The sequence below is a fragment of the Salvelinus namaycush genome, chromosome 35, assembly GCF_016432855.1.
Source record: "Salvelinus namaycush isolate Seneca chromosome 35, SaNama_1.0, whole genome shotgun sequence".
Lineage (NCBI taxonomy): Eukaryota > Metazoa > Chordata > Actinopteri > Salmoniformes > Salmonidae > Salvelinus > Salvelinus namaycush.
The window spans coordinates 32807419-32830479 of record NC_052341.1 but is presented as its reverse complement, the minus strand read 5'-3'; the positions used below and the strand labels follow the sequence as shown (position 1 = coordinate 32830479).

Here is a 23061-nt window from a genome sequence, read left to right as displayed (position 1 = left end):
ACACAAATACTGCAATGCTTTACCTGGAGCCCCTCCTTACTACCCCTAACTGTCTTCCCTTCAGCAGGTCTAAATGGGAGGGCTGATGTTCATCTCTGGCCTCTCAATGAGTGTGGAGCAAATTTCACTGAACAGTTGCAATAAGCTACGACAGGACCAACACAGTCTGGTTTTCAATCGAGCCCCAAAACTGCTCCAAATTGGTTGGGTCCAATAACAAGACGTGATCTTTATGAGAAACACATCAGAGTCAACTTGTATTGAATCATAGCAGTAATTGCAGTAAATCTAGGTTTTTTTCATCTTGTTTTTCCACCTCATTTTCCCAAATTGAACCTGTGAAGTTTGAGTACCTTGGGGATTTTTCATACTCGGGTATCTATGTATGAATCAGAGATGAGATCAGACAACGACGTAAAGGGAAAAGTCACCTCATACAGTGCATTGTAGAGCACATGGAAGTGTACTTAGCGTAGAGCGCTACAGTGGCCTAAGGGCTTTTCTCGCCAACTGATACGATCGTGACGCACCTAAACCATTCGATTTTTTAACATTTTTGACGTCATCCCTCCCCTGCAGGTTGTAAGCATGTGAAGGGCATCCTGTTGTTTGGGCCTCCTGGCTGCGGTAAGACTCTGATGGCCAGGCAGATTGGGAAGATGCTGAACGCCCGCGAGCCCAAGGTGGTCAACGGCCCCGAGATCCTCAACAAGTACGTGGGAGAGTCCGAGGCCAACATCAGGAAGCTGTTCGCCGACGCAGAGGACGAGCAAAAGAGGGTGAGAGGGACACACGTGAATATTCTGTAACATACATGAAAACTCTGTAAGAGCCATGCAATCACACACACACACCAGTAAATACACCCAGTACCTTCATTGCAATTACTCCTGTGGTTATCAAGCACAACATGCCTGATAACAAGTCAATGAAATAGATGTCAGACTAAAAGGATTCCTTACCCCGAGGCCAATCCTTACCCCTACGCCACGAACCAAAGATAAGCATCACACAAATCCACACAGAGAAGCAAATTTCTTCTGGAGAAGATTGATTTGCCCTTTTTAAGGAGGCATATTAGAAATGATAACAGTGGTAAAGTCATTGGGTTTCTCCATACCGGGGGGGGGCAGTTGTGTATTGAGCACCCGTAGTGATGACGGTGTGACAGTGACGGCCTCACTCTTCACCACCTAATGAGGTGCTGGGTTATCTTGAACCCTGCCCCCCTCTCACCTAGCCCATAATAAGCCCAGCTCCTCACCTGCTTTAAATGCTACGTCTGGAGACTGACCGGGCCAGAGATGGACGGATAACCCCCACTCTGCTCTCGCTATCTCTAGTTTTTGGTCTCTCTCACTCTTTCTCTGTTTGGGCAGACTCTGTCCCTCCATGCCAGAGCAGAGGGAGGATGAAGAGACTTTGAAAGGGTTTTAGTTTTCACTCGGGTCACACCAAGGAGATTTTAGCCCAGAACAGCCATGGGTGTGAGGGGTTGACATTCTACACTGAACAAAAATATAAATTCAACAATTTCAAAGATTTTACAGTTCATATAAGGACATTAGTCAGTTTAAATCAATTCCTTAGGCCCTAATATATGGATTCCACATGACTGAGAATACAGATATGCAGAAAAAAGTAGGGGCGTGGATCAGTATCTGGTGTGACCACCATTTTGACTTATGCAGTGCAACACATCTCCTTTGCGTAGAGTTGATCAGGCTGTTGATTGTAGACTGTGGAATGTTGTCCCACTCCTCTTCAAAGGATGTGCGAAGTGTCTGGATATTGGTTGGAACACGTTGTCGTAGACGTCGATCCAGAGCATCCCAAACATGCTCAATGGGCGACATGTCTGGTGAGTATGCAGGCCATGGAAGAACTGGGACATTTTCAGCTTCCAGGAATTGTGTATAGATCCTTGCGACATGGTGCATTATGTTGAAACATGGGGATGGAGGTGGATGGCACGACAATGGGTCTCGGGATCTCGTCACGTTATCTCTGTGCATTGAAATTACCATTGAATAAAATGCAATTGTGTTCGTTGACCGTAGCTTATGCCTGCCCATACCATAACCCCACTATCACCGTGGGCCACTGTTCTTAACGTTGACATCAGAACACCGCTCACCCACACGACGCCATCTGCACAGTACAGTTGAAACCGGGATTCATCCGTGAAGAGCACACTTACCCAGCGTGCCAATAGCTATCCTTTTTTGCCCACTGAAGTCGGTTACAACGCCTAACTGCAGTCAGGTCAAGACCCTGGTGAGGACGACCAAACACGCAGATGAACTTCCCTGAGACGGCTTCTGACAGTTTGTTCAGAAATTCTTCGGGTTGTGCAAGCCAACCGTTTAACTGTCCGGGTGGATGGTCTCAGATGATCCCGCAGGTGAAGAAGCCGGATGTTGAGGTCCTGGGCTGGCGTGGTTACACGTAGTCTGCGGTTGTGACGCCGGTTGGGTGTACTGCCAAATTCTTTAAAACGACATTGAAAAGGCTTATGGTAGAGAAATGAATATTCAATTTTATGGCAACAGCTCTGTTGGACATTCCTGCAGTCAGCATGCCAATTGCATGCTCCTTCAACTTGAGACATCTGTGACATTGTGTGACAAAACTGCCCATTTTAGAGTGGCCTTTTATTGTCCCCAGCACAAGTTGCACCTGTGTAATGATCATGGTGTTTAATCGGCTTCTTGACATGCCACACCTTTCAGGTGGTTGGATTATCTTGGCAAAGGAGAAATGCTCACTAACAGGAATGTAAACAAATGTGTGCACAACAATGTCTGGGAAAATGTCTGGGATCTTTTATTTCAGCTCATGAAACATGGGACCAACACTTTACATGTTGCGTTTTATTTTTTGGTTCAGTGTAGATACTGGCACTATGTAGCGCTGCGTTGACTTTCTGAGGCCATTGGTATCCTCCTCCCTCCTCCATCATTCACCCATATCTCTCCTCCAATAGCTGGGCGCCAACAGTGGGCTGCACATCATCATCTTTGACGAGATTGACGCCATCTGTAAGCAGCGGGGCAGCATGGCGGGCAGCACGGGCGTCCACGACACAGTGGTCAACCAACTGCTGTCCAAGATAGATGGAGTGGAGCAACTCAACAATATCTTGGTCATAGGTACCCACACACACACACACCTTCTGCAGGACTGCCAACGGAGTAGAATTGTTTTTGCTGGGGGGTAGCCCACGAGCGGTCTTTCAATCACCCGCGAGTGAATGTGCTTTTCAGATCAGAGCTCAGTCGCACATTGCGATTGATATTCTTAGCTAGTTGGCGCGTTATTAGCCACATTATAGATGCGTGTAGGTCAGCAATGGGGAGTTTCCGCTTCCTTTAAGAGCACAAAACTTGTAGGTTACATTTCAAGCTGTTTTTGAAAAGCCAGTCAGGTAAAAAGCTTGTGTGTTAAAGGTGCAGTGTTGTATTTTGAGACAGGCTTGAATATGCAAATATACCAATAGGCAGAGGGGTAGCCTACATTGTCTAATTCTCTGTATGGTAATGATAATTTGTTGTATTTTGTAAAGTTGTTTCTTGTGTCATACTACACAATACAATTTTACAGTCACCTATTTGGCCCATGGTGTTACAGACCAAGTAAAATCCTGAGTTAATGTCAAGCCCTTCATGTAAAAACAAAAAAAATGTTTTTAAAAGTCTCTCCTGCAGTGTAGGCCTGCATTGAACACCACATGTAGGCTACATCATAGAAATGAAAAGCTATTTCCATGTGAAAATATTCTGGGATTTGCTCAGTTTGGTTTTGTTGGTAGGTTTACATTATGCTCAAATGCTGCCGTCTGAAACTGTCAGGGTACAGCCTCAGTGTTCACTGTAAACGTGCGCCAGAAGGTGCACAAAATTCTCACAACGTTCAAGTTTCCTCTCACAAGACCCAAAATTTGAGGGAACAAGACCCCAAAAATTTGAGGGAACATTGACACACACACACACACACACACACACTTCTGATTGACTGACAGGTCGAGTTGTGGTCTGAGAAGATCATTTGGGCTCTGCCTTTCTCGTCCTCCCTCTCTTCTATCTCTCCATCTGTGCCTCACTCAGGAATGACCAACAGACCTGACCTGATAGACGAGGCCTTGTTGAGACCAGGCAGGTTGGAGGTCAAAATGGAGATCGGTAAGAAATCAACACCACAAAGCATCCACTCTAACCAAGGACCTTGCTTAATTTCTTTTAGGTTAATATATTCAGGTTTTAGGTTGTTTTCAGGAGGCTTATTTTCTTCTGTGAAGGACATTGTTATTCATAGATGTTGTGCCTTTTTTTACATGACAAACACCACCCAGGCATTTCTACTTTCCCAGTTCTATCCCCTGTGCAGTATGCAGTGACACGGCGAAGACGGCAGATTAACAGTCCGGTTCAGAAGATGTTTCCCTTCTCTAATCCTCCCCCCAGGTTTGCCTGATGAGAAGGGGCGTGTCCAGATCCTCAACATCCACACGGCTAAGATGCGTCAGTTCAACCTGCTGGGCAGCGACGTGGACGTCGGCGAGCTGGCCGCCGAGACCAAGAACTACAGCGGAGCCGAGCTGGAGGGGCTGGTCAGAGCTGCCCAGTCCACCGCCATGAACCGACACATCAAGGTCACTATCACACACAGGCGGACATTTTTACTAGCCTACGTAGGCTAATTAACATTAACTCTACAACCGACAATCGTTGTTTGTCAAGGGGCTGTAGGTACCGTAGGCGTTGTGCAATTAGTCATAAGACAATGTGCTTCCCTCGGAGCGGAAATGTCTGACAACTCTCGTCTGGGAGGAGGAGGAGGAAGAGAACGAGTGACTAGGACAGAGAGCGGGAGCGACTGCTCCAGCCATTCCTCCTGTGTAAGCCCTCTGTCCGTGTCGTCGCCCTCCAATAGATGCCAAGAGTGTGGAGAGCCGCAGACCACTTAACAGACGTGCACCTTGCTTTACCTGGCCGTGTGTGTGTGAGAGCGACGGAGAGACTCCTCACCCGATAAAGCACTTAGGGCAGACACACTCCTGCACTCTCTAAGCCTCGCTTCCACAGACACACGATTCCACACTAACAGTACCCACTTCGCAGTGGGCTAAACAACAGTGTTTCAGTTGATCGAGTCGACCAGGGAGGTGGACTGTTGTAAACGTCCACTTGACCAAGCTAGATCAGTGACACCTAGAAGTCCAAACCATCACGTCAGCGTCATTACAGGACAAAATAAAGGTTGGAACTATACTATGAGTGGTTTGCTGGAACAGCGGTAACTTATTTGGGGTCGTTTTGTCGCCACTCCTCGACATCACAGTGCCATAAATCAACTCGGATCAGGGCTGAAGTTAGTCGAGCAGTTTGTTGATAGTTAGTTGAACATCTATTGAACCGTCTGTATTGGATCGTCCTAATGACATGTCCCCCCTTGTCCTCTGTCCCCTTGCAGGCCAGTGCCACGGTGGAGGTGGACCTAGAGAAGGCTGAGCATCTGCAGGTCCACAGAGACGACTTCCTGGCCTCGCTGGACAACGACATCAAACCTGTGAGTAGATCCCCCTTCCTCCCGCTCATCTCTTTATCATTCTCCATCCTTCTCTCTCTTTACCATTTGCCTACATCCAAGAGTCCTCTTCCAACGTTTGGGTAGACTTTCAACAATTCTACCATCACATCGAGTAGATGGCAATGTCCATTGTCTACTATATGCAGGAAATTGGCCAATAAATCTTGGATAGCATTTTGAGATGTTTCTAAGAAGCAATTTTAATAAGGGGCCCTTTTTTAAGGCACTGATTTAATAGGTCTGACACTCTCTCTTTCCCTCCACCTGTGTCCCTCTTTCTCTCTCGCCCCCCTGGCCAGGCATTTGGTACCAACTCCGAGGACTATGCCAGCTACATCATGAACGGCATCATTAAGTGGGGCGACCCGGTGACAGCCGTGCTGGATGACGGGGAGCTGCTGGTGCAGCAGACCAAGAACAGCGACCGCACCCCACTGGTGTCTGTGTTACTGGAAGGTAAGGCACACACACACTCAAATATACACTAAAATGTGTATTTTTTAGTCAGTTAGCAGGTGCTCTTATCCTGAGCGACTTGCAGTGCGTTCGTTTTAAGGTGGCTAGTTACGTCCACCACGTCTCATACTAGTAATGTGATTTCATTTGTGGAGCGCATTTCCCACGCAATTAAGTGAAACGTACCTCAACAAAGCAGATAGCAGCAAAGTCTGTGCTAGTAAGAAGATGCTGAGGTTAGTGCAAGGTACACAAAAAGATGAGCAAGGACACAAACAACTGATACTATTTTAGTCTGTATATTTTTCTTTCCCTTACTCCTAAAAGGGACATTAACTTGAAATAACTCTTGTATAACTATGAACTATATTTTTTCCGATTTCCTTCGGTACAAATAAAATAAAATACCATTTTATATATACCATACACATTTTATTTGTCACATGTGCCGAATACAACCATACAGTGAAATGCTTACTTACAAGCCCTTAACCAACAATGCAGATTTAAGAAAAATAAGTGATAAGTAAAAAATAAAAGTAACAAATAATAATTAAAGAGCAGCAGTAAAATAACAATAGCGAGGCTATATACAGGGGGTACCGGTTCAGAGTCGATGTGCGGGGGCACCGGTTAGTTGAGGTAATATGTACATGTAGGTAGATTTTAAAGTGACTATGCATAGATAAACAGAGTAGCAGAAGTGTAAAAGAGGGTGGGGCAATGCAAATAGTCTGGGTAGCCATTTGATTAGCTGTTCAGAAGCTTTTTGGACCTAGACTTGGCCCTCCGGTACCGCTTGCCGTGCGGTAGCAGAGAGAACAATCTATGACTAGGGTGGCTGGAGTCTTGGACAATTCTTCGGGCCTTCCTCTGACACCGCCTGGTATAGATTTCCTGGATGGCAGGAAGCTTGGCCCCAGTGATGTACTGGGCCGTACGCACTACCCTCCACAAGTTGATAGGCAGTGATGCAACCAGTCATGATGTTCTCGATGGTGCAGCTGTAGAACTTTTTGTCAGTGAAGACACTTGCCAGTTGGTCAGCGCATGCTCGGAGTACACCACCTAGTAATCTGTCTGGCCCTGCGGCCTTGTAAATGTTGACCCGTTTAAAGGTCTTACTCACGTCGGGTATGGGGAGTATGGGGTTTTTATTTATATATATATATATATATATATATATATATTTATATATATAATATATATATATATATATATATATATATATATATATATATATATATATATGCTGCATATGCTCTCACCTAGGTCCCCCCAACAGTGGGAAGACAGCTCTGGCAGCTAAGATCTCAGAGGAATCCCAGTTCCCCTTTATAAAGATCTGCTCTCCAGACAAGATGATTGGCCACTCCGAGATCGCTAAGTGCCAGGCCATCAAGAAGGTGAGGAAAGGGATACACACACACGTGGGCGCACACACACACACCGTGCCAGTACCTGTGTCTTCACCCCCCTTAACCCTCTTTGTGTTCCAGATATTTGAAGATGCCTATAAGTCCCAGCTGAGCTGTGTAGTGGTAGATGACATTGAGCGCTTGCTGGGTAAGGTTCTGCTTGCATTGTGGTAACACCATTCTTCTTTTTTAAGTATCCTTTTAAGTTCAGGGTTATAACGGAGAACAAAATGCTCATAAAGCAAAAACACCATTCTCCTTCTGATAACCCTGCCATGACCAGCTAAAAACACCATTCTCCTTCTGATAACCCTGCCATGACCAGCTAAAAACACCATTCTCCTTCTGATAACCCTGCCATGACCAGCTAAAAACACCATTCTCCTTCTGATAACCCTGCCATGACCAGCTAAAAACACCATTCTCCTTCTGATAACCCTGCCATGACCAGCTAAAAACACCATTCTCCTTCTGATAACCCTGCCATGACCAGCTAAAAACACCATTCTCCTTCTGATAACCCTGCCATGACCAGCTAAAAACACCATTCTCCTTCTGATAACCCTGCCATGACCAGCTAAAAACACCATTCTCCTTCTGATAACCCTGCCATGACCAGCTAAAAACACCATTCTCCTTCTGATAACCCTGCCATGACCAGCTAAAAACACCATTCTCCTTCTGATAACCCTGCCATGACCAGCTAAAAACACCATTCTCCTGATAACCCTGCCATGACCAGCTAAAAAAGTGCCATATGTTCGTTTATGTATCTACAATACTGTGGCAGGTGTCGAGAGCTGTGTGTAGCTTGAAAGTGTATAAGGTTGGTGCTGCTCATTGAAAATGTAATACAATTATAAATGAAATAGCTAGAGCTTCAATACAAGGGGTTATTGCACAGTTTCTGCAGAGGGTAGAACGCCTACAATGAAGATGGTCAAATAACTAACTTGATTTTATAGCTCTTTATTTGACCACATTTGGCATTAAATGCTGGGAAAAATATATTTCAGCGTACTGATAATGATGTATTATACATTATTACATACATACTCAGCCTAAAATAAATACGGAAGAGTTTACGCGTGTCCTTGTTCTCAGACTATGTCCCGATTGGCCCTCGTTTCTCAAACCTGGTCCTTCAAGCTCTGCTGGTCCTCCTCAAGAAACCCCCTCCCAAGGTGAGTGTTCTGTGGCTCTTCTTGAATGCGTGCGCGCGTGTGGTTGCTCTTTAGCGTTTGACATTTTCTGCGCTCATGCTCCGGTTGTTATTTTAGCAGTGGCAGAAAGATGGCAGCAAATCATGCCTATGGTCCCAGTCGTTTTCCATGCGGAGTGAATCAAAAAGGGTTTCCTAGTTGTGTGATAGTATATATAGCTTTAACGACTGTGCGCGTGTTCATGTGAGCTTTGTCTCCTAAATATAGCCGCCAGGCCTCTACTGCATTTTAGGCGGTAGGGCCCTAGTCTAGGCAACGTTCAGCTGTGAATGTGTTTAATGTGTATGAGAGTGTTTTGGCCAGGCTGTTGTTTTGTGCTGGGTGTGAATGGGAGCTGGGCTGTTTCTCCTGGATGTGTGTGTATGTAAGGGAGTATATGGCAGTATAGATGTGTTTGTGATAATGTATTGGTCCGAGCAGGCTGTTATGCTTGGTGTGAATGGGAGCCGGGGCTGTTTCTCCAGGGTTGTAAAGCTCCAGGCCCAGCGGGGAGCCCGGGCTAGGGGAGGCCTGCCTCTCGAGGTGGGGGTGGGGGGGGGAGACAACGGAAGAGAATGGGCTCTGTGAGAGAGCCGGGGGGACCTGGCAGCAACCGCCGCCTGTGTGGCACCTCATCTGCATGCAGGGAAACACCCCCTCCGCACCATGGGGGGGACAGCCGGCCCATAATCCCCCTCTCCTCTCCTCTGGCCCCGACTGAGCGACCAGGGCCTCTAGGGAAAGAAACAGGCCACTTCCCTGATTTCAGAGTCAACTAGACTAGAGCAGCTAGGTAGATGTGGTCCACCTCTGACAGAGACTGGGCAGAAGCTTTATAAATAGGCACAAGGCTCATATACGGGAGTAGTTGACCCCACCTTACCCATACACATTTTTTTTACAGGATGTCCTATCTGTCCCTGAGCTAAATATCCATCTCCATCGTGTGTCTCTGCGTCATGCCCCCCCCCCCCCCCCCAAACACAGGGCCGTAAGCTGCTGATCATCGGCACCACCAGCAGGAAGGACGTGCTGCAGGAGATGGAGATGCTGGACGCCTTCAGTACCACCATCCACATCCCCAACATCTCTAGAGGAGAGCAGCTGGTCGAGGCCCTGGAGGTAGGCATAGACACACACACGGACACACGCGCGCAGACATGCACACACAGGCAACACACACGGGAATGTATGTACCTCATTCTCCAGTTTTGAAGTCAGGATGGTGATAATGTAGCGACGCATTCGCCGTGAGTTTTTCAGACTGCTTTTCTGTCTGTTGTAGATGCTAGGTAGTTTCCAGGAGAAGGAGCGGGCAGACATTGCCAAGGCGGTGAAGGGCCAGGGGGTGTGGATCGGCATCAAGAAGCTGACGATGCTTATCGAAATGGCCGTGCAGGTGAGAGAGAGACGCACACCCTGTTTCGTTGACATGTCTCAGCCCAGCACGAACCATCAAATAATCACCTAGTCATGGCCTCCTTCGATCCGGACCACGGTTAGTGGGTTCAGGTGTGTTACTGCTGTGCTGGAACAAAAGCCTGCACACACCCTTTGGCTCTCCCAAAGTGGGAGTTGGAGAACCTTGGCCTAGACAACCACAGTCTGAGGAGTCACGGATTCTCGTCTGGTTTCAGTCAAAACAAACCGCCATTAATTACGACCTTTTTAATTAAAACCAACAATGATTTGTGTGGTGAGCCCCAATAATGTCATCGCTGTACTTTCCCGACCATTCTCCGCATACTTCCCCCGTCTTATGTGCTCACATGCTGTGAATTGTAGAGGAATGCAAGCCACACACAAACACCACGTAGTGCCTCGGAAAGGTCTTATCTGCTGTTGTGAGGGTTGTTACTCTCTTAGGCCCTGTCCAGAAACAACCTTACGGGCAATTCAAAAGATGGGTTATGCGACCTGACATTTTTAGTTTTCTTGCCCAATCCTACCTTTCAAATCCTCTTTCCTCAATAGGAAAGCATGAACCAGTTTGCCACCACTGGAAATGTACAGGTAACTGCCAAAATTGAAGGAAACACCAACATAAAGTGTCTTGATAGGGCGTTGGGCCACCAGAACAGCTTCAATGTGCCTTGGCATAGATTCTACAAGTGTCTGGAACACTTTTTGGAAGGATGCGACACTGTTCTTCCACTAGAAAATAATTTGGTGCTTTGTTGATGGTGGTGGAAAACGCCGTCTCAGGCGCCGCTCCAGAATCTCCCATAAGTGTTCAATTGAGTTGAGATCTGGTGACGGAGACGCGAACACTTTAAACCCCCTGTGCTCCTTTTGAGGCCCCTCTTTCAAAGTCACTGAGATCTCTTCTTCTAGCCGTGGTAGCCATAATAATGGGCAACTGGGAATGTTCATACATGACCCAAAGCATGATGGGATGTTGATTGCTTAATTAACCACACCTGTGGAAGCACCTGCTTTCAATATACTTTTATTTAACTAGGCAAGTCGATTAAGAACAAATTCTTATTTACCCCGGCCAAACCCTAACGACGCTGGGCCAATTGTGCGCCGCCCTATGGGACTCCCAATCACAGCTGGTTGTGATACAGGCTGGAATCGAACCAGGGTCTGTAGTGACGCTTCTAGCACTGAGATGCAGTGTCTTTAAAACGCTGCGCCTCTCGGGAGCCCAACTTTGTATCCCTAACTCCTCAAATCCCTAACTCCTCAAGTGTTTTATTTTGGCAGTTTATACCTTTTAAATGCAATGTATGACATTCCACTTCTTTCATGGAACACAGCTAATCGTGTTTAGGCCAGTCATATCTCATATCTAACCCATAGTCAAGATGACCGTAGTTGAGTGCTACCATGTATTTTGCATTGTCTCTGTCTGTCTCTCTGTCTGTCTCTCTCTGTCTGTCTCTCTCTGTCTGTCTCTCTCTGTCTGTCTCTCTCTGTCTGTCTCTCTGTCTGTCTGTCTCTCTGTCTGTCTGTCTCTCTCTCTGCCTGTCTGTCTCTCTGTCTGTCTCTCTCTCTGCCTGTCTGTCTCTCTGCCTGTCTCTGCCTGTCTCTGTCTGCCTGTGAGCTGGTTCTCCCCCTCGGTTAGCCAGACATAAGACCGACTCTCCATGCTGCGACTATTCAGATTGCCAGATGTATCACTCCCTCCTGTCGCCCTACAGTTGATCCACTTCCCTCCAAGCCCGCCCGCTCAAACCTTCCCAGCCAATTACAGACAGCCCTGCAGGCACCTGTGCTGTGCTGGCCCCAGGCCCACTGAGAAACATCTGCAGTCTACTTTTAAACAAGTTGTTGGAAAGGAGGTTATATAGAAAACGTAGGCAAAGATGGGCACATGCCCAAAGAGCGCTAACAAACATGTGTGTGTGTGTGTGTGTGTCTTCCAGATGGATCCTGAATACAGAGTTAGTAAGTTCCTTACCCTGCTGAGAGAACAGGGAGCGTAAGTACAACACTCTTCTCTTCCGTCTCTTCCACCTAGTTCTCGTTTGGTTGGTTGACGGATTTAATGGATGTATGTCTCCTTGCTCCCCATAGGTTGGGTTCTATACCTGTCTAAGTCCACGGTGGAGCTGCATTGCCCAGCAGTAGCTGCCTCTCCCAGTAAGTACTTGAACAAAGCGTAGAGCAGGGGTGTGTTCGAGTCGGGTTGGAACCCCAAAAAATATGCAGATTCTCCCTCTTTCTCTTCCTTCCTGTTCTTCTAACTCCCTCTCACTTTTACCCTCAGTGGCTGAGGAGCGGAAGCCTGGGTGCTGTCCGTTCCGTCCCCAACGCTCCCTGTGTCATCTCTGTACCTCGCGTTTCCACGGCAACCCCGATTTGACCCAGCCTCTTCCTCATCAACACGACCTCTCTGTGTGTGTGTAAATTTAAGTGAGAATTAAGCACTTGTTCTGTGTACAATTTTTATTTATGATTCATGTGGCACTCTATTCCCTATATGGTGCACTACTTTTTGACCCAAGCTCTATAGGTCCTGGTCAAAACAAGTGCACTGAATAGGGTGCCATTAGAGACACATCCAAAGTGTTGTGATCTGTGCTGCTAGCACTCCGTGGGATTTTATGTATAAAAAGCCAAAATAAAGTGGTATTAGATGAGGAAAGTGTAAGCACAAACGTGTATACGATGACCTATGACCTATTGTGGGTTCAATGTTACGCGCCTCGATTTCGAATCATTCCAGGAACTGATGGTTCCAAGCCTCTGCTCACTTTGGTTTTATTATGTTTTCATTTTTGACTCTCTTTGTTCTATGAATAATTGCCATGGATACTTAATCGTGTTACTTAATATTGATTAGATAGTAACTGGAAAAAGTGATCCATTTTCAGACCAAGACCATTTTAGAAGGGAAATCACCCCCCTCCTCCCCCAACCACACCTGGTGTTCCTGTTGAAATTGTCATGAAAGTGCCACGCTGTTCTCTATGAATGACCTCTGGAGACCCTCTGTTGTGCCTTTGCCTGCTGTTGGATGGCTGTGCTGTTTCTTTGTGGATAAGTGGAGGTATACTAGGTTTAAAAGCGTATCGTTGTTACTCTTTGCCGTTACTGGTGGTCCTCCCTCAGTATTTCTGCGGTGTGTGTGTGCGAGCTGTCGTTCAGCCTGTGTAGGGAACAGAAACAACATCTTACGCCAGAGAGTGTCTGCCTTTTTATAGAACAGGAGAGATGTGGTTCTGTTTCAGGATGGCTCAACCCTTTTGACTGTTATAACCCATGGGCCTTATCTCTACCTCCTAGTCCTGATCCATAAGAGTCTCAGTACACTGTTCTGTATAAAGGCTATATGCCCGACATTATAGCACGCCCCGTCCCCCGTCCCCCATCCGTGTGCATGCCTAACACACTGCCATTTATATACAGAAGTACAGTATGCAGGTTTGTTTCAGATCAATTCAAGTGTAAATGTATGGATATGTCAACCAGATGTATACATTATTTGCAGTGACCAGTGTGCTTTTTTTTCACTAAATCTATTTGCAATGAAGTCTTGAACGGTGTAAAACTAGTTGCAATTGTATTATCGCAATAAAATTGGACACATAAACATTTCGTACAGTACTTTTCTAAGTGTGTGTGTATATATTATTGATTGATGCAGATGTCATTCACCTATCGATTTTATCAGGGAGAAATGAACTTGATCGAGACAAATTGCAGAATTGCAGTTTCAGAGTTCTAGAGCAGATTGAGACATTATTTTGAGTTATAGTGAGGATCGGACTATTTATTAAGCATGGATAACTGTCTATCACAGTTTGGAACACCATCGCAGCTTGCCATTTAAAAATGAGTTCAAAAGTGTTATGTGCAATGTCTATATATACATGATTTGGTAAGGAAATGTAGAGGAATCGATGCTTACAAACTGAAAGGATTAGAAAAGTACCTCTGGCTAAGAAGCAAAAGCATGAGACAGTCATTTGTTCTTCAAATATATAATCTTAGTTCAGATATATACACATTGTATAATAAATAATATTTATAAAAACATAACATTTTCAGATTATAAAATAAAAAGGGAATTATTAACTTTAAAACCTTTGTACAAAACTTTGGATATAGCGGGCAGGAAAGGAAGGAACGACAACGTGCCCTGGTAGGGAGGGCTTTTTAGAGGGTGACGCAGTTGCTAAGCTACCGTATGTCACAGAGAAGAGCCTATACTACCTGGGTAAATTGGATTTTTGTTAAATATAATGAATAGGAAGCACGTAGGACTGTCGGAACATGTGTGGAAACCTCTCGCCGTTTACCCCACGTGCCTGCCATCCCTAACCCTCACACCCCTGTCATTGGCAGTCAGCACAAACACACGTTCGCTCACATCAGCTGTATCCCAATAGCCTCCATTTGTTTCCCACGGACACGTCGTCTCTGAACAAGTTTCCAACATATTGCTTCTATTGTCAAGACATTTCACGTCAGTGGCAATTAAGGGAAGGAGATGAGGAAAGGGGGCTATTGAAGACTTGACACTGTCTGCGTTCTCCACTTGTCACATTTCACTGGTGAGTAGGGTTTAGCTTAGAACAAGGACTTCCCAGCGCTATGAGGAACCTAATGAAATGGACCGCCAGTGTGTTAGATATAATTATAATCTCATTGTTGTAGTACGACCCGCTATTAGTATAATTATTCATTAGCATTGGGCCTATTGCAAGTGCAAAATGACCTGGTGATCCAGGAATTCAATCTTAATCCAATGAAGTACGGTCTCTTAAACCTGAACCCTCTACCTGTTGTTGGTTGCGAATGTTTTCTTCCATATGACATATCATTATAATTTCCTCAAATACTGTAAGGGAAATTCCAGAAAAGTCTATCTGATCTTGAGATCAACAAGAAGAATGCATTTGCTCTCATAAATAACAATTGCTAAAGTTTCACCTCGTCCAGACAGTTTGTGTACAGCTGAATAGTGCATACATGTGCAGAAATGTCCGTGAGTGGGAACAAGCATGTTTGTTTCGTGCACATGTCCCTTCCTGCATACCACCTCCAGTCCCGGCCCATTGCTAATATTTCAGAAATGTGGGGCTATAAAGTCACGCTGTAGCACATCTTCCAGGCGTCTCAGCTAGGTGACTGCTGCAGTACAGGGGTTGGGAAAGTGGAGATTTCACCAGCTCAGTAGCTTAGTTTAGAAGGGCAGGGTCCAGAAACAGCCCGCTCAGTTAAGTGGTAGGTTCCTGGGCTGCCGCCGTGTGTTCAGTACTGTTTGGATTGAGGAGTGACGTTGGGGAACTGCTTTAGTTCACAATAGTTGACCAGCCAGGTGATTTGACTGGTGAAATCAGGTGTTAGTTAAAAAGATGTCCATTCGATAGCAATGGTCTGGAAAGTCATTGGTTACTGCAATGATTTCACGTTCGGTACCACAGCCGTGTGTGTGTGGGGGGGGGGGGAATAAATAAAGGGGTCATGGCCCAATGCTGCAGGAATGGGAACTGGTCAAACTGACTGAGCTTGTTCCAATGGAAATGGACCTACATATGGGACGCAGGCCTTGGAAGAAGGATATGAGGGACATTTTTATTACAAGGGTCCAGAAGTATAGAGTTCCAGTACAGAAATGCCATTCCCCATTGGTGTCTGTCTGTACTTAAGTCTGTATGCATGCGATGACTGCAGTGTGTCTATGTCTGCGATGGCTGCTGTGGTCCATCATTCTGTCCGAGCGAGCGCACAGGCTCTCACTTGCACGTGTGCACGTCGTAGACGCGCACACACTCTTGGCAGCTGACGTAGCAGCACCAGTGGAAGATGCAGTGGCACTTCTCCTTGCGCTTCTCAGTCCGAGTGTTGTGGCCCCTGCCGCAGCAGAGCAGGTCGCAGCCCTCGATGCCGTGCGAGGACACATTGCAGGCGCGATCGCGCGTGCCGAATGAGCCCGTCTCCGGGTTGGGCTCGCAGAAGTTGGGCGAGCCCTCGTAGTAGACCAGGTCGCGCTCCGTGGGGTGCTTGAAGAAGGCGTACTTGGCGCGCAGCGTCTCCACCCAGCCGCGCGACTCGCGGTGCTTCTCCACCACCATCTCCGAGGCGCTGTCGTACTTGTCCTTCAGGTAGTCGCCCAGCATGCGGAAGTCGGGCTGCGCCCACCAGCATGTTTTCACCTCGCAGCTGCCCGACAGGCCATGGCATTTACAGCGCAGGTGCATGTGGTCCAGGATGGTCTGAGAGAAAAAGAGGGAGAGGGAGAAGGAAACAGATGAATTCACCACAGTGTACAGTAAATGTGATTGGTAGCTTGTCAATATAACACATTCTGTCTGATGGTGATTTGTTTAGTCTGGGTGTCAGTTTGTTTAGTCTAGGGGCATGTTTGTTTTGTCTATCGCCCTCATTGTTTAGTCTATCACCAGACAGCCCATTTTTGAACAACTATTCTTATCAATAACCTGACTAGTGACTACCGAGTACCGACCTGTAGGTTGAGAACAATGTGCTACTTGGCTCGGTCTACAGGTGTGGTTCAGGCAGCTGTGAAACAGACGCAGGCATTTGTAGCGTGCGGCCGCTAATTCATTCTGAAGTCACTGCGTTTACGTGAGCAAAGCGGCTGGCTCTCTTCACCTTTGTTTAGATTTGTTTTGCTTTAATTCCCCAACTATATTTAGCTGCAGAATTCCCCCAGCTGCGGCGGAAGGCAGGTGTGTGTGGCACCTTTGGGCGAGAGGGGAGAGGGGGCGGTGAGGGGTGGAAAGGTTCTTAGTTCTGACATCATGTCCTGGGCTTGTCAGGCCCCTGGCATCTCCCAGGGGCCCCGAGGTAAACAACGGAGCGTGAGAGGGCCAGGTGGGGCGGCTGGGATCAGGGTTGAGAGAGAGAAGGGGGTCCTGACTGGGCTGCCTGCCGTTTTGCAGCTCCTGTGGTCTCCCTGCTCCTGTCTAGTCAGATCAAAGGACTGCCTTGTTGTGGTCTCTCCAATTGCCCCTCAGCATGTTGGTGAGGAGTAGCTCACCAGATATTGCACTGAGCAATGACAGCAGCGAGTGATGGTTTAAGTCTGAGCTGATTCCCTTCTCTTCCCCCTCACACTAACTCTGGTTATTTGTCTCTCAGGGAATTTCGGTTAGGATTGGAGGCATGAAAGACAGGGGCATTTTTTTTTTTTTTTACATCAGATAATTACCCAATCATTCAAGTTGAAGTGCTACTTTTCAGGCAGAAACTCGCAGAAATGTGGACTGAACTTAAGTCAAATACCAAAATCCTTCCTGTCATAGAATTAGTAATCTGGTACTGTAATGTTTACTGTGGATAATTCCATCCGATTGCCAAACAAGCAGATCTTTGTTCATTGTATTTTTGCTACTGTGTTTTTTTTAATCTTTCTTTAGTTACAGGCCTGGGTTTGTTCAGGGTGTGTCCTGTATCATTATCTACTGATATATGTGTACTGAATGTACTTAAGTCTATACACTGCATCCCGCTTGGCTGTGTAGTAAACGGTGGTACATATGTGTATTTACATGACGTGCATGGCTTTGTGTTACCAACAGTTGTATAGTTAACCGTATAGCATGCACTACCAATATATCCATTCTAGATGTGCAGTACAGTAAATCCTCAGTGTAGGCCTATTTACCGTGCGTCCTGCTTCGTTGTTGTGCCGATTCATAGCAGAGCGCGCGTCAGGACGGTTCTCTCTGGCATCGGCAAACTCTCTGGACACCAGCACCCCGAACTCGGCGTCCTCGCTGCAGCCGCCCCACTTCCAGCCCTCCCCCGGGGGACCCTTGTGGTGGGAGTCACAGCCACACATGGTGGATGTGCCCTCGGCGCAGGACCGAGTCACAGCAAACGCCACCCCCGCTGAGGCGACGGCGTGGACGAACGCCGACTCTCTGGTCGCTAGAGAGGAAAAAGATAGAGTGTATTAAATGAATCAGTCTTTCGTGCCACATCTTCTTAAGGCAGCAAGTTTCACTGCTGCCAGCTTCAATACGGCAGGGTCAATGAAAAGGATACTGTAAGAATTGTAGAAAGTTCCGAGACATGTCCGTGAGAGGAGTTAAAACATTAGGCTCTGATCAGTGTACTAAACACGGTGAAATTCTCTTGACTCTCATTAGCTCAACTTCACCTACCTATGATTTTTTGGAACACGTCGTAGCGGTGCCTACAGTAGACATGTCCCCTGGCTGTGACATCAACCTATTGTGGCTGGTGTCAGTCGGGCCTAATGCTCAGTGAGATCTCGGTGACCTCCTGTCATCCCTGAGGTGTGCTGTTTTGCATCTGGATAGTGTTTCAGGAATGTTGTCCCCCCCCTCTCCTCCCCCTCCCTCTGTCAGAGCCCACGGGGGCCTCTGGGTAGAAACTGAGCAGGGCATCTGCTCTGCTCCGTTGCCGTGTTTGTGCTGAGAGATGGAGTTACGCCTCCCTTTTGAGCGCAACAGCTTATTATGTAACCAGACACCATTGTTTCGCAATCACAGCACACTTACTGTGGGCTCATCCGTTTCTCTGCTGCACCACCTCAGACTACACACACACACACACACACACACACACACACACACACACACACACACACACACACACACACACACACACACACACACACACACACACACACACACACGCAAGCCCGGGAGGGCCTACTCCGCAATGGATTCACTGTTAAATCTAGGGAGGCCTAGCCCCCCTAAAACTGACTGTAGTCGGTAGTGTTCTCTACTACATACCTGCAGGGAAGTTAGTTACTCTACAGTGTAAGCCGATCTACAGGTCTTTTGTAGTGCTGATTTGCATGAAACAGAGAGAATCATAATCGAAAAAGGTGTAGTCTGGGTTGCCAGGGGACATTTCATGCGTTCATAAAGTTAATTAGCGTTCACAGCCTTTCATGAGGTTACCCGTTTTTTTGTTGTTGATTTCAGCATTTTAAAGTTACACATCCTTTGTTTGAATGAAACCTTCATGTGAACGGCTGAGTAGGGTCATAGGTTCATAATAGGGTGAGAGGTCATGTGGCTGCTCTGATGGGAAATCCGGGGATGTGGAAACGTATTAAAAGTCACGAGATTACCACTGAACATCACCTCTTATCTACATGAAAGCATGTTGCACGCTATCTAATCAGTTAATACATCTTGTAAACATATAGTCACAAAACCATGACTAAAGAAATTGTCTCAAGTGTCCACAATCTACATTCCCCCCCCAGTGTGCTTCATTCTAAGTGAACAGCTATAAAGCAACATTTTTGTGCTAAAACCTGTGAATGTTTGTTTGATTGGATCACATACACCTCTGGTTGGGAAGCGACCGGGAGTCCCAGCTACCCTGGCAAGCCCTGCTGGGCTCTCCACAACAGGGGCCTGTGAGCTGTGGGCCCCTGGAGCTCTGGTTGTCAGCCAAGGCTAGCGCTGCTCCTGCTACCTGCTGGGCCCATCAATCCGCCTTTGTTTCCCTTGTGTCACACTGTATTACCCACACAAAGGGCCCAGCGACTCGCGCCCCCACAACTCCGCTCTGCCCAGAGCTGGCATTCCCTTAACCCCCCCCCCCCCCCCCCCCCCCCCCAACACCCTCCCTCTGCCACCACCCTGAAACACCATCCTCCAATACCACCACATCCTCCACCCCCCATTTCCCCCCATAGTGGTTAAGGTGGTGGTGGACTGGTATAGCCACCCTGGTCTGGGGCCCCTTCCCTCCTCGCCAACCCCTTGCCCGTCACTCCGACTCAGGCTGCCCCCCTCCCTCGCCAGCACCCCCTGCCTTCCTTCCACTTCACCCCAACGTGTCGGCCCGGGGTAGGTTGGGAGATTCCCTTTCAGCCTGTTTTCATGACAGAGTCAAAAGGGCGTGTGAATGGAGCGTCCGTGGGAGCCGGGCTGTGTGAGGCGCGCACTGGTCTTCATGCACAGTAGGGGTTGAGCTGAGCCCCCCCCCCCCCCCAGCCCTTTTCTATTGCCTGTAATCTCATTTGGCCTCCCCTCTCCCTTTTTATTTATTTTATTGAGGAGAGCGAGGGAGGTTCACACTGCCCATTCCTGCCCAGATCCCTTCCCCTCTGACACACAGGCTAATTCATTTCCAATCAGCAGCCTCACTCCACAACACAAAGACCCATCTTCATCATTAGGGATTTCAAGGCGTACTCCGAGCACCCCCGGGTTCTGTTTTTTGTGCGTTCTGTGTTTTTGCCTCAGATTGTTTAAAGCAACCAGTCAGTGTTATTAAGACTGTTGATGCTTAGTATTCAGTGTGAAAAGCCTGATAGACGATCTCCAGTGTATCCACTGTAACAACTGCGGTTCAAATTGAACTGTGCGAGCTAATCTTGAGAGATTCACAACACTGACTAACCGTCCTTTTCACTGTCTAAAAAAACGTCAACAAGGTTGGGAAACCCAGAAGAGGACACACAAACTCAAAAGACGTGATGTTGGAGGTAGAGCGAGGGATGGACGTTGAATAACCTGTCCCTCCTTGTGTCGGCGCTCATTTCTCACTGCCGTAAGGAAAGGTGTATATTACTGTTGTTACCCTGCGAGTCATTTGTCAGCCGGAGCACAGGGGACAGGCAGTGCTCAGCTGCAGAGTAACGGGGTCTTCTATTCCTATGTCAGCTTACTGTACTTTCCTCACATTTGTTTACATTCTTTGTTTCCCATTTTCTCACTGACATGTCCTTTAATGATTTTATCACCACTATGAGAAAAAGTAGAACCCGCAAACCCCCTAGAACCTGCAAACCCCCTAGAACCCTCTTTTGTATGTTTTATATGATACTTGGCTGTCATTCATATATTATCCAAAAATATATAAATTATATCCCTCACATAAATACCTCCATTAGCAGTATACAGGCATTGGGGAGAGGGGTATATTTGTATTCTTTAGACAAACAGTCCTGTTACAGTAAGAAGCCTACCTTTGTCCAGCACAGGGCCGAAGATGGCTAGGTTGTCCTTGATGGTGGTACAGTTCCAACGCCGGCCCCTGAACTGGTGCTGGCACTCCTGGATGCCCAGCTTCACGCCCTCGGCCACGCTGGGCATGATCTCGATGTAGTTGCGACAGAAGCGCAGCTGCTTGGGCACCAGGCCAGGGATGGAGCCGCACAGAATGGGTTGGGAGCCCAGAGACGAGTACTGCTGCCCCAGGGCTAGGGACCTGCAACACACAAAGAGAGGGGGGGGAGTACGTCATGTACCACCCCAGCCAGACATAGTATCACTACCTAGCACCTACACAGTCTCCCACAGTCTCTCCATACAGCTTTCTAAGGAGAAGCTATCTATAGAATCTGCTGCTATTGAGTAAAATAGAGTGCCCTCTCTGAACTCACTGCCTCAATGACAGGGAGGGTTATACAGTATATGCCAGGGGAGGCCCTCCACAGAGGCAGATTGTCCCAAATAAAGAGGATTGCCTCTCAATATACAAATGTAGCTTTTTTGTCCCATTGGTTTAATATATTCTGTGCTCATAGTTGGATTTGCTGCCAGTGCCGTTGATTTTAGTTTTTCTGTGGGGAATGGTTTGACTTGGTGAGTGTTATTGACTTTATGAGCGCTTAATGCAGTGGAAGTGAGTGCTGCTACCCCCCCCCCAGTAACAGAAGCTAATAGCCCCTCTTCAGGGAAGGGATATGACCTATTCGTATTGACTTTTCAAAGTGCTCCCTCTTGTTAGCCTCCAGAGACTCTGATGATTCGAAAGATAACACACACACACTAACCTGTCTGTTTGTTTCTCCTCTGGGGAAGGCCCCGTGTACAATAAAAGGACACAAACACAACACACGCTCATTTCTTTGTTATTCGTTTGTGGTTTACCTATTGATGATATGTGATCTGTGTCTGTGTGATTTAAGATTGACTGGGTGTGTGTGTGTGTTTGTGTGCAGTTCAGTGTGTTGTAATGGACATATGGCATTCCTAAAACTCCCTGTGCCTCACCATTGGGCTGGCATATAAGCGCAGCAAAAAAAGAAACGTCCCTTTTTCAGGACCCTGTCTTTCAAAGATAATTCGTCAAAATCCAAATAACTTCACAGATCTTCATTGTAAAGAGTTCAAACACCGTTTCCTATGCTTGTTTAACCATAAACAATTAATGAACATGCACCAGTTAAGACACTAACAGCTTACAGACAGTAGGCAATTAAGGTCACAGTTATGAAAACTTAGGACACTAAAGAGGCCTTTCTACTGACTCTGAAAAACACCAAAAGAAAGATGCCCAGGGTCCCTGCTCATCTGCGTGAACATGCCTTAGGCATGCTGCAAGGAGGCATGAGGACTGCAGATGTGGCCAGGGCAATAAATTGCAATGTCCATACTGTGAGATGCCTGAGACAGGACGGACAGCTGATCGTCCTCTCAGTGGCAGACCACGTGTAACAACACCTGCACAGGATCGGTACATCCGAACATCACACCTGCGGGACAGGTACAGGATGGCAACAACAAATGCCCGAGTTACACCAGGAACACACAATCCCTCCATCAGTGCTCAGATTTTCTGCAATAGGCTGAGAGAGGCTGGACTGAGGGCTTGTTGGCCTGTTGTAAGGTAGGTCCTCACCAGACATCACCGGCAACAACGTCGCCTATGGGCACAAACCCTCCGTCGCTGGTACAGACAGGACTGGCAAAAAGTGCACTTCACTGACGAGTCGCGGTTTTGTCCCACCAGGGGTGATGGTCAGATTTGCGTTTGTTGTCGAAGGAATGAGCGTTACACCGAGGCCTGTACTCTGGAGCGGGATCGATTTGGAGGTGGAGGGTCCGTCATGGTCTGGGGGTGTGTGTCACAGAATCATCAGACTGAGCTTGTTGTCATTGCAGGCAATCTCAACGCTGTGCATTACAGGGAAGACATCCTCCTCCCTCATGTGTTACCCTTCCTGCAGGCTCATGCTGACATGACCCTCCAGC

General features: G+C 47.2%; 2 protein-coding genes across 2 annotated transcripts in view; one reads left to right on the top strand and one right to left on the bottom strand.

The window, feature by feature from the left end:
• Nucleotides 1-13720, top strand: part of LOC120029523 (vesicle-fusing ATPase) — a 46752-nt gene extending 33032 nt beyond the window's left edge. Inside the window, exons 9-22 of the mRNA XM_038974781.1 lie at nt 580-779; nt 2987-3152; nt 4107-4181; nt 4464-4651; nt 5473-5568; nt 5889-6045; nt 7318-7451; nt 7545-7611; nt 8568-8647; nt 9653-9787; nt 9951-10064; nt 12037-12092; nt 12188-12253; nt 12381-13720. Of these exons, the coding sequence (XP_038830709.1) occupies nt 580-779; nt 2987-3152; nt 4107-4181; nt 4464-4651; nt 5473-5568; nt 5889-6045; nt 7318-7451; nt 7545-7611; nt 8568-8647; nt 9653-9787; nt 9951-10064; nt 12037-12092; nt 12188-12209 (1490 nt within the window). The 3' untranslated portion in view covers nt 12210-12253; nt 12381-13720. The remainder of the gene's footprint in view (nt 1-579; nt 780-2986; nt 3153-4106; nt 4182-4463; nt 4652-5472; nt 5569-5888; nt 6046-7317; nt 7452-7544; nt 7612-8567; nt 8648-9652; nt 9788-9950; nt 10065-12036; nt 12093-12187; nt 12254-12380) is intronic.
• Nucleotides 13721-15855: 2135 nt separating this feature from the next.
• The window catches only part of LOC120029976 (proto-oncogene Wnt-3), a 37727-nt gene continuing 30521 nt past the window's right edge, over nt 15856-23061 (bottom strand). Inside the window, exons 2-4 of the mRNA XM_038975290.1 lie at nt 21051-21292; nt 17751-18016; nt 15856-16335 (exon numbers count right to left, since the gene is read on the bottom strand). Of these exons, the coding sequence (XP_038831218.1) occupies nt 15856-16335; nt 17751-18016; nt 21051-21292 (988 nt within the window). The remainder of the gene's footprint in view (nt 16336-17750; nt 18017-21050; nt 21293-23061) is intronic.